Genomic DNA, 12,227 nt, shown 5'->3' with positions numbered 1-12,227 from the left:
TATTTTATATTTATATATATTTTAATCAAATTTTTTTATAAGGTAAGTCATGTGATAAATTATACACAAAATTATATAATTAATATATTTATTTATAGTTAGTAATTAAATATAAATTTTACATAAACGTACTCAAAGTAATAATAATACTTTATAATAAAATAATAAAATATGAGTAAAGTTATATATATGTATGTAATTTGTAATTAGAAAGTGTGCATAAAATTATTCTTGAAAAACTTTCCGTGCAAACTAAATGAGGCCTTAGTTTTTTTTTTCTCATTTTCTCGGTGTACCGACCGACGATAAAGATGTCTATAATTGAAGATCTAATAGGAATAAGAATCGTAACATAATGCTTCTATGTTATAGTGCTGGATAGATGGTTTCCGACCAAATAAATCTCTCTTCCACATCTTTTTCTCATGAAATAGACTACTATTCAAACTTAATACTGGAAGCCTATTTCTATGTAACTATCACTAAAACACTAAATTTGACACTTTAACTAAGAAAAGGAAATGCTAACAAGTTCATCGTCTTACTTTTAATATGTGAGACGTTAATATAATCAGTATTTTATGGGTAGTAATTAAAAAAAAAAACTATGACAAACTTAGCTGAATTATATATAAATCTCTAATAAATTCAAACATTTTATGTATACAAACTGCTAATTAGATTAGCAATTTATTTCATTAACCTATAAATATAAATGTTGAACGTATTGTTATTTTTATATAAAAGTAAAACCTTTAGATCTTATCGAACCCCTTTGATATTAAATTTGGGGTGGTTTATTTCAAGGGAGTTTGAGAAGGGCTAGCTTGGTCAAAAACTCATTTTGTTAGCAAGAACTTTTATGGCTTGCAAATCATCCTTTCTCATATCTTGAAGAGATGAATGACTTCTTTCCCAGAGCTTTTGACCAAACTAGATGCCTTTTTTATTTGTTTTATCGAAATAGAATGCCGCTCAAATTTATTATCAAATCGGATCTAATTCACTGTAGCTCTAACAAAAATATTAAACTAATCAATATTTTAAAAAATATTAATCAGTTCAGCGTTTTATATATATAAATTCTTTAGGACCACACAAAAACACTGAACTGATCAGCATTTTTTCTTAGAGATAAAATGCCGATTAGTTCAATGTTTTTATTGGGGCTACAGTAAAATTAGACCCCGTTTGATAATAAATTTAAGGAGTAGTCTATTTTGATAAAAAAAAAAATTAAAACAAGGCTAGTTTGGACAAAAAAACTCTCTTTCCCCTTCGAGATCTCTTATTTCCTTGAGACAGATTCACGTTCGCTTTCTAATTGTAATTCTTTTCTTCTTCTCTCACCCTTTGTATAGCCTCGCTGTTTTTCTCGTCTAACAAATTTAGCTAAGCTTAGACAACTTTTAATGCCTTTTGTAGGGAATTTCTCTTATAGGATTAACCCTAACTTGCCATAAAACATTCTATGCGGTGCTTATGTGGCATAGACTCGCAGAATTTGGTAAACTTTTAAAGAGAAATTTGTCTTATATAACACATCACATTTTAATAAAATTATAGTTTACATTATATATTTTCAGTATTTGCATATCGAGCTCTATACTTTAACGAATATGTAGAAAAAACATCATATTGTTAGATTAATTAGTTAAATTTAACTAAATCTCTTATTTAAGTTAACTATACTAAAATATTACGAAAATACTCTCAACCAAGTCATACTAAGGACATTTTAGTTATTGTAGAAATAAAATATCTCTACTTAACTAAATATTCTCACAGCGTTAGTTCAAATTTAATATATGATGTTTTCTGCACATATTCGCTAAATTATAATATTTAATTTATAAATAGTAAAAATATAATGTGTAAACAATAATTACCTAAGTAAAGCAAATATTATATATAAATTTCCCTATTTTAAAAACTCGGATAGGTCGAATAGGTAAAAACCTCATTTAATGGTGGCATCAAATAGGTCAAAAACTTGATTTAGGGTGGCAAAGTGTTATTTCCCTACAAAGTTATACCAACGTAGAAATATAATATTAGGGGAAAACAAAGACACGTCATCAAAATTAATCAGATTATTATTTTTATTTTATTTTTTGACCAGATTAGTCCTCCAGAACTTTTTTTTACGAGAGTAAACAAATTAGAGAACAGTTGAAAATCACTATCATTCAACAGTTTTTTTAACTAACCTAGTCTCATATTTAAATTTTGAAGTGAATTAGACATGTATATAGAATGTCTTTTAAGTATATGAATTGATTAAATTCATATCACCTTAACTATCTTAAACAAAAGATACTGCGGAGTGTCTCTCTCTTCCCCCCAGGTTTATTCCTCCCACAATTATAATCCAATTCTAGATGGCATAACTAATGACAATGGAGTCTCCAAATTCTTAGTTAGATCACGACACAAAAGAATTCCAACGATTCCAAAAATATCAAATCGCGAAGCAGATTTTATTGCATTGTAAATTCTCAGACATGTATAACGAGATCTAAAGAAGCAATCTAAGGGTGACCCAACAGTTGACTGTTACAAAAAGAAAAGAAAAAAAAATCAGCAGCTAAGCTTAGAACCTTGTCCCCAAGATGTATTCATTCATCATCCATCATCAACTGGGATTCTCTGTAGTAGTAATTAGAATACCAGAAATTGTCGAAGTATTTTGCTGTAACTATCACCATCTCGCTTAGCTGTCGATGAAAAAAAATGCTCAAATCTCCTTTTGTAAGTATTTTTAGCTTGGTTCTGGCGGCACCAGCTTCAGGCTTCGCATCCACTCGCAGAAACTGTAATCATCAAAATGAACAAAGCTGTTCTTTAGCTTTACCCTCTGGTCGGGGCTTAGCATCCGCAACTGTGGGAACCTTGCCTCCTGAGATTAGCATAAACATACAAAAAGTTACTATACTTTTTTTCCAATAAATTGTGACCATCTATCAACTGCAATTTCAAGAGCCAGAAAGCCTTAAACCAAAGAAACTAAGCTGGTAAACCAAACACCATCCCGCTTTGATACAGTGAAATAATGGAAGGTGGGGAACACAGTACCTGCTCATAAGTAGGATCCTTATGTGCTGGAATAAGACGAGAGACAAAATAGCGAGCCTGAGAGCTCCCTTCCTGCACCGACATTTTAAGTAAATCAAAACATGTGTTTCGTACTTAAAAGTTATTCTATAAATGTGAGAAATCTGGTTCTCTATAGTTTATTATAGTTAAGACATAATAAACATTCATTACCTAATGCTAATCAATTTGTCGGTTACATATAATCGAAGTAGACCAGATTTTTCAGTAGGTCTAAGGTTTGAATTTTGCCAACCCCATGTTTATGCTACTTTCTGTTTCTAATATCTGTTGTATGCAGTGCAGCGTGAAGGGGTTGCACACCATATTATTTATTGTCTGTCCATATACATTGTTAATCTCTTTACCAAACATCTTAAGCACCAGACAAAAGATTCCAACAATTACAAAATGGAGAAGGGAAGAAAATCATCAACGTGGAGCATCACGTATGAGCAAGAAGTCTGCCATATGTTAGGTTCTCTTAGTTGCATGTACTCTACATTTGAGACAATAGTGTATCATATATAAATACATCCATACCATAATGTATTGTCAATAAATATTATATATTTCAAAGTGAATCAAACACGAATTGCTGGCATCAAGTGAAAAATAAGCCGAAGATACGAGATATCTAAAAGGAAGACCTAGAGCATTCTCATAGAAAATAATCATCATAGTGTGAGGCTGGGGAAGGTGAACCAAGAAAACAAGAGAAAGTGCAAGAAACAGACCTTGAAAGCAAGGATTCGCGGAGCTGGAAATCGGTGTTCACTAAGTTCCTCTGCCAAGGTTCTGCATGCTGCTAAAGCTGCGGCACATTTTCCTTCTTCAGCTGCTAGCTCAGCACCCTGTGATTTGCAACAAAAAAAAACAATTAAGTGCCATAGAGGGGGAAAATTGGAATAGGTAGATTGAGTGCATAAACCAAGAAAGAATATGTATACAATACTGCAAATCTGCAACAGAGTCAAGATGCTTCAAGCAAAAGTTTATTATTTGATAAGTGGAGACAGATAAATGAAAAATACTGAGGAAGAAGGGAAGAGGACAGATAAAACATAATTGATCTGGTTCAGTATTTCAACATATGGACAGTACTACTAGAACTTCTTCTATAATTGATTTATAATAAGGTAGAGATAAGAAAACATAATTATGATAGTACTTATAACCAATGAACTCATCTTTATTGTGTGGTTACAAAAACAAAACAACCAGCAGAAAATATCTGGGAAAAACATTGAAAGATAATTGCAGAGAAAAGTAAAACAAGAAAGAGATGCAAATGTGAAGCTTTATGTATCCAATACATCTTATAAGAGGAAGAGAAATCTATTAGAAAGGTAAAATATGCAATTTGAAGATTACCGGTAACATATAAGAATCAGAATATCACAATTCATATTATATGGCCCTATGACCACAGAAGATGAATGAAAACCTATAAAATAGTGACCTTAAATAGAGTTCAGAAGAACTAAATGGGTTCCCTAAGTTCCTACTCCAACAAGTATCCATTCGATTAAAATACTAAGACTTAAGCCAAGGTTTATATCTTCAACCAAAGCCAAGTTGCCTGGTGAAAAGTAATGGTCCTTAGGTTTAGGACTTGAGCATTTAAGGAGCTTCATATAAAACCTCATGATTTGCTGCAATTGGGTCTTTCAGCTATAGTAACAGGCTAAATAATTAGGACTTCCTCCTTATAGGAACAAGAAAGTGCAATATAAAAGAAATGCAACGTTAATAAGCAGTTAATGAGCAGGCATATTTTCTTGAAACCTTCCACCCCTAGTTTTTATTGGGAAAGAATGTAATGTTAAAGGGATATGTGATTGGAAAGAAGTTCCATTTTCAAATTGCCGCGGTTAATGATAGAAATTAAATTGAACTTACACAATCCCTAAAAGTTGAATTTGTGATCATCCAAATGATGGTGCTAATAATAGGATTAGGTTGGTTTCTTATTGTATGTTACAGTGTAAAATTTATATGATTAGAGTTCCCTATCATAAGCTGAAATTTACTATAATCCAAAGGTTCTCAGAGACCATTTCATTTCCAATGGACAAAAGAGCGACAAGTTCAGACCAAGTATAAGAATGAACTATTCTTATTTCTTAATATGTTTCTCATCTGTGAATTTTTCTAGTCAATATATTTTAATATTGAGAGATATAGAAATTGCTGATAACTATAAACAAAAAGCTAGCACAAAAACAGGCACCATAATCTATAAAAAGAAAAATCAAATGTACTATGCCGGAAGTAAGAGAAATGCAGTAATGCACACGACCACACGAGCACCATAAAAAATATAAACATTTATGTACAATAGAAGAATGATAAAGTAAACCTATTTATGAGCGTGATTTACATACCAACCATATGAAAATATCTGTTCCATGGTCAAGAACCACTGCAGCATTTGATTGCATGGCTAGATCATACGCTGGGAGCTCCTCAAAAGTGCCACCTTGACAATGCATTAGACAACGAGGTGCCAGCATACGCAGAGACAAATCAAATGATGCATTTAAGTACAAGTTTCTCAATACAGATCTTTCATCTTCATGTCCAACAATATTTCCTAAAAGTGGTCCTCTACGCAGGTGAAATAAGTTCTCAGGCAGTGAAAATAGCTCCTTTGGCAACCGATAAAGGTTTGATTTCGGAAGTTGAGACCCAAATTTAAAAGCAATGTCTTTCACCCTTTCATCAACAGTAAGCCTCATGTTGACAGCATCTGAAAAAGTTCTGGCATGTAATAGAGTTCTTTTACCTATAAGAACTGCAGCCACATCTTCTTGAACGCTACCAAGATAGTTGGTCACACTATCTACAGTAGGCAGTCTCACTGTGATGACTCTGGATACATCTGCTTGATAGACATTAGAGTAACGAACGGCAAACTGAAAATAGACAAACTCATTCTTGATGTCACCCTTTGTTTCCATCGATAAAGCAAAACTCTGAGTTTCCTCAACACTATGCATCTGAATACAAAGAGAAGCATCATTCTTGAATGTTTCATGAGCATCTGCATGTGCCTCCTCGCCCGGTCCAATGACCTGAGTCACAAGAATATCATCTGAACAGCGTATATCAAATAATCCATGGGAACCAGCTGCCCTTGTTGATGCTCTTTGCAAGTTAACACCGAAAGCCTCCCCAAAATCATCATGAAGTATCAGCACGCCACCAGAACTTTTTGCAAGAGGCTGCAGAACTTGAACCCTCACGGGACATGTTCCAGCACAGAGTAAATCAACTATAGTGTCATGCCGGTGTGCTTCCTGACCGAGAGTCTCCATCCACTTAATAGATGTCTTCTCCAGGTATGCATAATTAGGATGAGTAAATGAATGAGGTACTGATCCAGGACCATAAGTATTTGGGCCACCAGCACAGACCAAGATTCTACAGTTTCCACCTGATCTTTTAATGATGCCACGAGATATATCCGCTGAGGGCCCTTGAATTATCGCTAGGGCAACCTCGACTGCAGCACCAAGGCATCGGTCTCTCGATACTTCTGGCAAACTAAGTTTGTAAGGTCTAAGAGATGAAAATATGGTATGTGCAACAGGAAGTGAAGCATGAAGAGGTGACAAGTAAACACCAGTTCCATAAATCAATCCTTTCAAAGATTCTTGTGTTGGCGATTTATTTCCTGGGAGCACATCTGCTGATGCCATTGAACCCTCTGAAAAATCATAGACAGAAACTGTCCGTCCATAGGAAATAATACCGACTCTTGTTGTAGGTGGAAGGGAGTCAACAAAAGCATGCAGAGAACCTTGTAGATGCTGGAGGTGTGGCTCATCTAAGCACTCATCTATGACAAGAAATATAGGTGCAGACATTCTTGAGTCAGATACAGGAATGAACCCTGGCCTTCTATTCCCAGCTTGAACATAATCAATTGCCGAATACGAGAGTTCTGGCCAGTGACGCAGATCTTCCTTACTGGGAGCAACATACTCCCCATCACTGCTATTTAATTTCTTACAAATTACACACTGCCACTGTCCTAAATCAATTAAAATTTTGCAATAGAGGTTTGCGTACGCTCCACAGTTCTGACAACGGTGAGGGTCACGATGCACCACCTCAGGTCCTGGTGCTATTTCCCTCCCAGGAGAAACCAGTGCTCCAAATCCCAAGCTTGAGACATTCGCTAGCTTTTTATGTCTCAAGACCTGTGGAAACATATATATAGTGCAGAAAAACAGCAGTAAGTATAAACTTATGCCAGTTTTCTTAAGAAGTGGCATCTCATAGCTTGTGAGATAACTAGTACCAAAAGGAACATACCTAACATCAACTTGAAAGAGATATATTAAAATCGAGGCATAGATTAAGTTAAAATATTTTTAGCTAGGGGAGCAAAGAGAAGAACTATGTTACACATCCCAACCTGAAATAAAAAAAAAATAAGAAAAAACAGAGCGTAGTACCTTGTGTGCAGAAAAGAGCACATATGGTGATTCAAAAGTGGACTCATCAACACTTGCCGCGTGATGCAGAGGAAATCCATGGGATCCATTAGAATAATGCGGTGGAGAGGATGTTGGCAAAGATGAACCAGCTGAAAAAGCCACTGGTTGAGGAGATGCCGGTGAAGCCTGGAATGGCACAGCTGCTGGTCGCAGTGGTGAAGAGAATATTGGTGGGCCTGGAGGAGTACTAAATTGGGGCACAGGGCTACCTGTTTGAATCCCATCACCAGGAGACAATGAGCTAGGTGTTTTTGATGAAGATAATGGCGTCTGGTCTTGCAATGGTCTCTGAGGAGAAAATCTAGTTGGCACCGGTGAGGAGAATACAGGTGGGGTTGGTCTTCTCTCAGGACGCGGTGTTGTTGTGCTTGGGGAGGACACGGTAGCAGTATATGTTGGAGGAATTGGCGGCGGGGTGTTCTCCATTTAGGACTGAATTGCTACCAACAACTGATAGACTCTTCCGATCTGTGGAAATGAGAACTGTAAAAGAGGTAACGGGAGTGTATGTGATGACAAAATTTTCATTCCTTTTAAGCATCAAATCACCTTTCTAAGAAGTCATGGCATAAAAACGTATCAAACTGCAAGAACTTTCTGCCTTTGGAGGTGGAATGAGAGAATAGTTAAGACTATATACACATTATTTAAGAGGTTGTTTCCATGACTCCGATCTCGTCCTCCTAATCCCATTCAACCGAACAGATTTCCCTTATGACAGTAGGAACCTAGTTTGAGCCACTAGCACTACGTCGATCTAAAAATGGAATCCAAAATCGCCCCTGTTTGCGCTTCAAAGTGAGCGATCAGCAGATTCCAACAAAGATTTAACCTTTCTGAAACCAACCCAACTTTACATAAAAAGAAGCTGTAATCGAAACCCAAAATTTAAACTGGATCTACGAAATAGGATTAAGGTAGCAAAAGGATTGAGGCGTCACGCAAAAAGGCCGCTCTTGCACCAAGAAAAATTCAATTTTGTTCGAAACCCAGAAGAGAATAATGGATTTCGAGTCCTGGAAGGATCCTATTAGCTAGGGCAATGGGGAACAACGCATCAGACAAAGCAAGGAAGAGGAGATCTCTCTCCGGCAACCACGTACCTCGTAGAATCCCTGGGTTGGAGAGAATCCAAGAGGGATAAAGAGGAGGGGAGGACTAGGGCTTCGACAGCAACGTTGGGATCTCTTCTCCTCCCTCCCTCTCTCTCTCTCTCTCGCCTTCTCTGGATGTAGTTTCCTCTTTTTCTCCTTGTTAAATTCCTAATTCTGGACTTATTTCATTGGAGTTACCTCTCCGATCTGCTATTAATTAGAAAGGTGGAATTAGAAGACGAGAGGGTAAAAACGAGAAGGGATAATTACAATTACTATCACCCTTTTGCGAGTGCATCCCTCTATTTTATTTTATTCATTCATTTAGACTCCTTAATTAAAAATATAATTAAATATGCATATATCATAGATGGAACATCTGAAAAGATTTTAGTAAACTGAATTTTTTTCTCAATTCTTCCTTCCAAATATAAAATAAATTTGTCATATAAACCTAACAAAGATGAGTGCTTAAAATATTTTAGGTTCTTTTATTTTTTATTCTTTAAAATGATAAAATATTTGGGAAAGTATATTTTACATGTTGCCGTTTGGCTTAATTCTATAGTTTCAACTTAAGCACTTCACTCCTTATGATTTTGACTATAGTGCAACCGTTATCTTTTTTATCATATTTGATCAAATTAGATGTCGAATTTAAATATCTTATTAAAGATAGGATAAGATTTTTAATACATCTAAAATAATACCGATTAGATTTCAAATGATAAATATACGATAAAAACAATAATGGTTGCACGTCAGTTAATATCATAGAAGAGTTAAATGTTTATATTGAAAGTATACTGAGGTTTTATAAAATTGAGCCAAACCACATGGGGGATAAAGTGTAATAAATCCTAAAATATGTCTTAGTATTTATGAGATATTAAAAGTAAAACACAGTGCCGAATAAGACCTTTTCAGTTTAGTTGTATTTATTTTTTTCTATTTAGCATATAAAATTAAGTGCATATATTTTCTATAAAGGATGTATATTTTATTATATTAGAATACACACTAGAGCTCACTATTATAAATTAAAAAATAAAATAGAATTAACTTACAAAAGCCCTAATGTCGAATGGAAGCAAAATGTAGTGTTTCTTTGGATAAATTTCTCATATTTCATGGTTCTTTTGCAATTTAATACATTTTGGTTTTTATGCAAATGTACTCTAGTATATAATGCATATATAATTATGTACAATCCTAAATGAAAAAAAAATTAATTACAATTAAATTACATAAATCCTAGTTTTTCATGATCAATGATGAATTTGTCTATTGTTAATAATTTGATTTGTGGGCTCATATGTTTAATAAAATATATATGGGCCTGTCATTAATGTTAAGCCCACTTAAGTGATCTATAAGTTTAAATTAATTTTAGGCTTTAGAAATATAATTAAGTTGATATAGTTCTAAATGTGTAGAAGCTCATGTCACAATTAATGGGCTTATGACGATAAAGCTTATTAGGTTGTAATCCCTGAGGAAGGTTTTAATAAAATATCGATTCAGATTCTATTCCCATTACGTGTGAAAATGAAAGGTGTAAAAACTTATTACTTAGAATTTCTCGATCATCTCCTTCATCTTCCTTCTTTCTTCTGATATAAATGACAATGATTATCGATTTAGGTTAAATTTTTTTTATATTATTTTAATATCTATAGAATTATATCTACATACATAATTCAACTGATCATGTTCAGCTATTGCTAAGCAAAGAGCCAAGAAGTAACTAAACTTTAATATTAGTTATCAGGATGATCAATTCCTAAAAAAAATGAGCCATGAGCCCACTGATTAGTTAAATTCATAACTCTGTCCAATGCATTGCATGGTCTTCTCTTTGATTCACATGACTTCAAACTTATAAGACTAATGATAGGAACCCCAGTGTACACAATGCTTAGTTGGTTTCCTTGACAATGAGCATGACACAAAGTTCTTGGCATTGAATCAAGTACATTATTTTCCTCATTCTTCAAAGGGCAAAAATCTATATATCTCTTTTGCATGATTGGCAAAAAGTAAATCATGCGAAAATTGTTTTATTGCAAGATTAGTTATATTTATTGAAAGCATAATTTGGAAACATAGCCGGTGAAATATAATGAAATTGTACATTTTGTATACTCTTTATGTATAATTTACATAGGTAATATGTGTTATTTTTTATTAAATTTGGATGTATATCTCGACAAAATTAATAAAATACTTTTTTGTATATAGTTTTAAGACATAATTTTTTTTTAAAACTTTGTCAGGATTAATTGGGTAAAAGATGTCCAGAAGTGTGATTGTAAAATTGAAGAGCCCAAAACTACCAATATCATAATTAAAGTGTTTTTGTTCAAGCAAATTGTCTAACTCCTTTTTAAAATCTTGAGTAGTTTTTCAGCTACTCATTTAAGCAGAAATGAATACAATTCACAATCATATAAGGTATTTATACCTTGAGTTGAATGGGTAATTATAACTGGGACAGAAGTATATCTAGAGATCATATCTTCATATCATAGACTAGTCCATAGCTGATGGCAAATTCATGAAAGAACAAAGAGAAATTAACAATAGAATTGCAAAGAACTAATGAAAAAAAAAATACTTTATATATTTACAAATGTTTAATATGCCTTTTACTTTGATATAGAAGAAAATTAATAATTCACTTGTACAAGGACCTCAAAAGGCTACTCATATTCGGTGTAGATAGGAATATACAACTCCGCAGCACAAGAGGTTGTCCATTGCCGAGTAACTTTGGGTGAGCTTTCTATGAGAAAAATGTATATAATGCAAGTGGCTTAGCAACTTGGTTCGGCAGATCGGTGGTGGTGTATTAGTTTGTAGGACTATCTCGATGGCATAATAAGTTAGAGCATCTACTCGATAGCATTTGGCCCAAAATATAATGGTTTGATAATGCAATGTATTAGAACTTTAACTAGGCAACTCGGATCATTAGTTTAACACGATAACGGATCCATCTATGACTTGGATGGCTTGATTTATGGAAGGGTTGACCTAATCTCTAGTATAATATCTCATATACTTTAAAGTGCCATTGTATCAAAAGAGAATTGATTTCTTTACCGCCAATAGCTAGTCTACGAACTCATCAATAATAAAATAAAATAAGAAAAATAGTCTCAAAAGAGTTAAACGAGTAATAAGCAGACAATAACGTTACTATATGAAAAAAATTAAATGTTTGGTTGCTAGAAAATATAGAAAGAAGATAATAATTTTTACAAACTTCGCTATCTTTGATATTTGACTGTAAAGAATATACTAAAGAAGATTCATTTTGACTTTAGTTCTAGAAATTAAAAAAAAAACTACTTTATGGAAATCAAATCAGTTTCTTGAACTCCATTTTCATAGCTAGATTCAAATGATAAATATATCGTAATAACTACAGTAACACTATAAAAATTCATAACATATTTTCATAAATGTTTTTAGTATATCCATTGTCCATTGTTCCAACAGTACGTCTCTATAACGTTGACCATATATT

At 33.7% G+C, this 12,227-nt stretch overlaps 1 protein-coding gene across 3 annotated transcripts; it reads right to left on the bottom strand.

Moving 5' to 3' along the window:
• Positions 1 to 2,459: 2,459 nt before the first annotated feature.
• Positions 2,460 to 8,875, bottom strand: LOC140775661 (protein transport protein SEC23 A). Of its 3 annotated transcripts, none has more exons than XM_073119048.1 (6): positions 8,705 to 8,875; positions 7,560 to 8,084; positions 5,481 to 7,301; positions 3,831 to 3,947; positions 3,076 to 3,147; positions 2,460 to 2,899 (listed from the first exon to the last, which is right to left on the bottom strand). In XM_073119048.1, exons 2-6 carry the CDS (start codon positions 8,025 to 8,027, stop codon positions 2,762 to 2,764), a joined length of 2,616 nt encoding a protein of 871 aa, XP_072975149.1. In that variant the 5' UTR covers positions 8,028 to 8,084; positions 8,705 to 8,875; the 3' UTR covers positions 2,460 to 2,761. The 3 variants fall into 3 exon arrangements, with proteins under 3 accessions (XP_072975149.1, XP_072975148.1, XP_072975151.1); XM_073119047.1 differs by having other exon boundaries at positions 7,560 to 8,069; XM_073119050.1 differs by lacking the exon at positions 8,705 to 8,875 and adding an exon at positions 8,151 to 8,691 and having other exon boundaries at positions 7,560 to 8,069.
• Positions 8,876 to 12,227: the final 3,352 nt, after the last annotated feature.

This window comes from Typha angustifolia, chromosome 14 (genome assembly GCF_048772165.1).
Source record: "Typha angustifolia cultivar Huaian chromosome 14, ASM4877216v1, whole genome shotgun sequence".
In the NCBI taxonomy this organism is placed as follows: Eukaryota; Viridiplantae; Streptophyta; class Magnoliopsida; order Poales; family Typhaceae; genus Typha; species Typha angustifolia.
The sequence above is the reverse complement of the archived record's forward strand: the minus strand, read 5'-3'. Positions and strand labels throughout refer to the sequence as shown.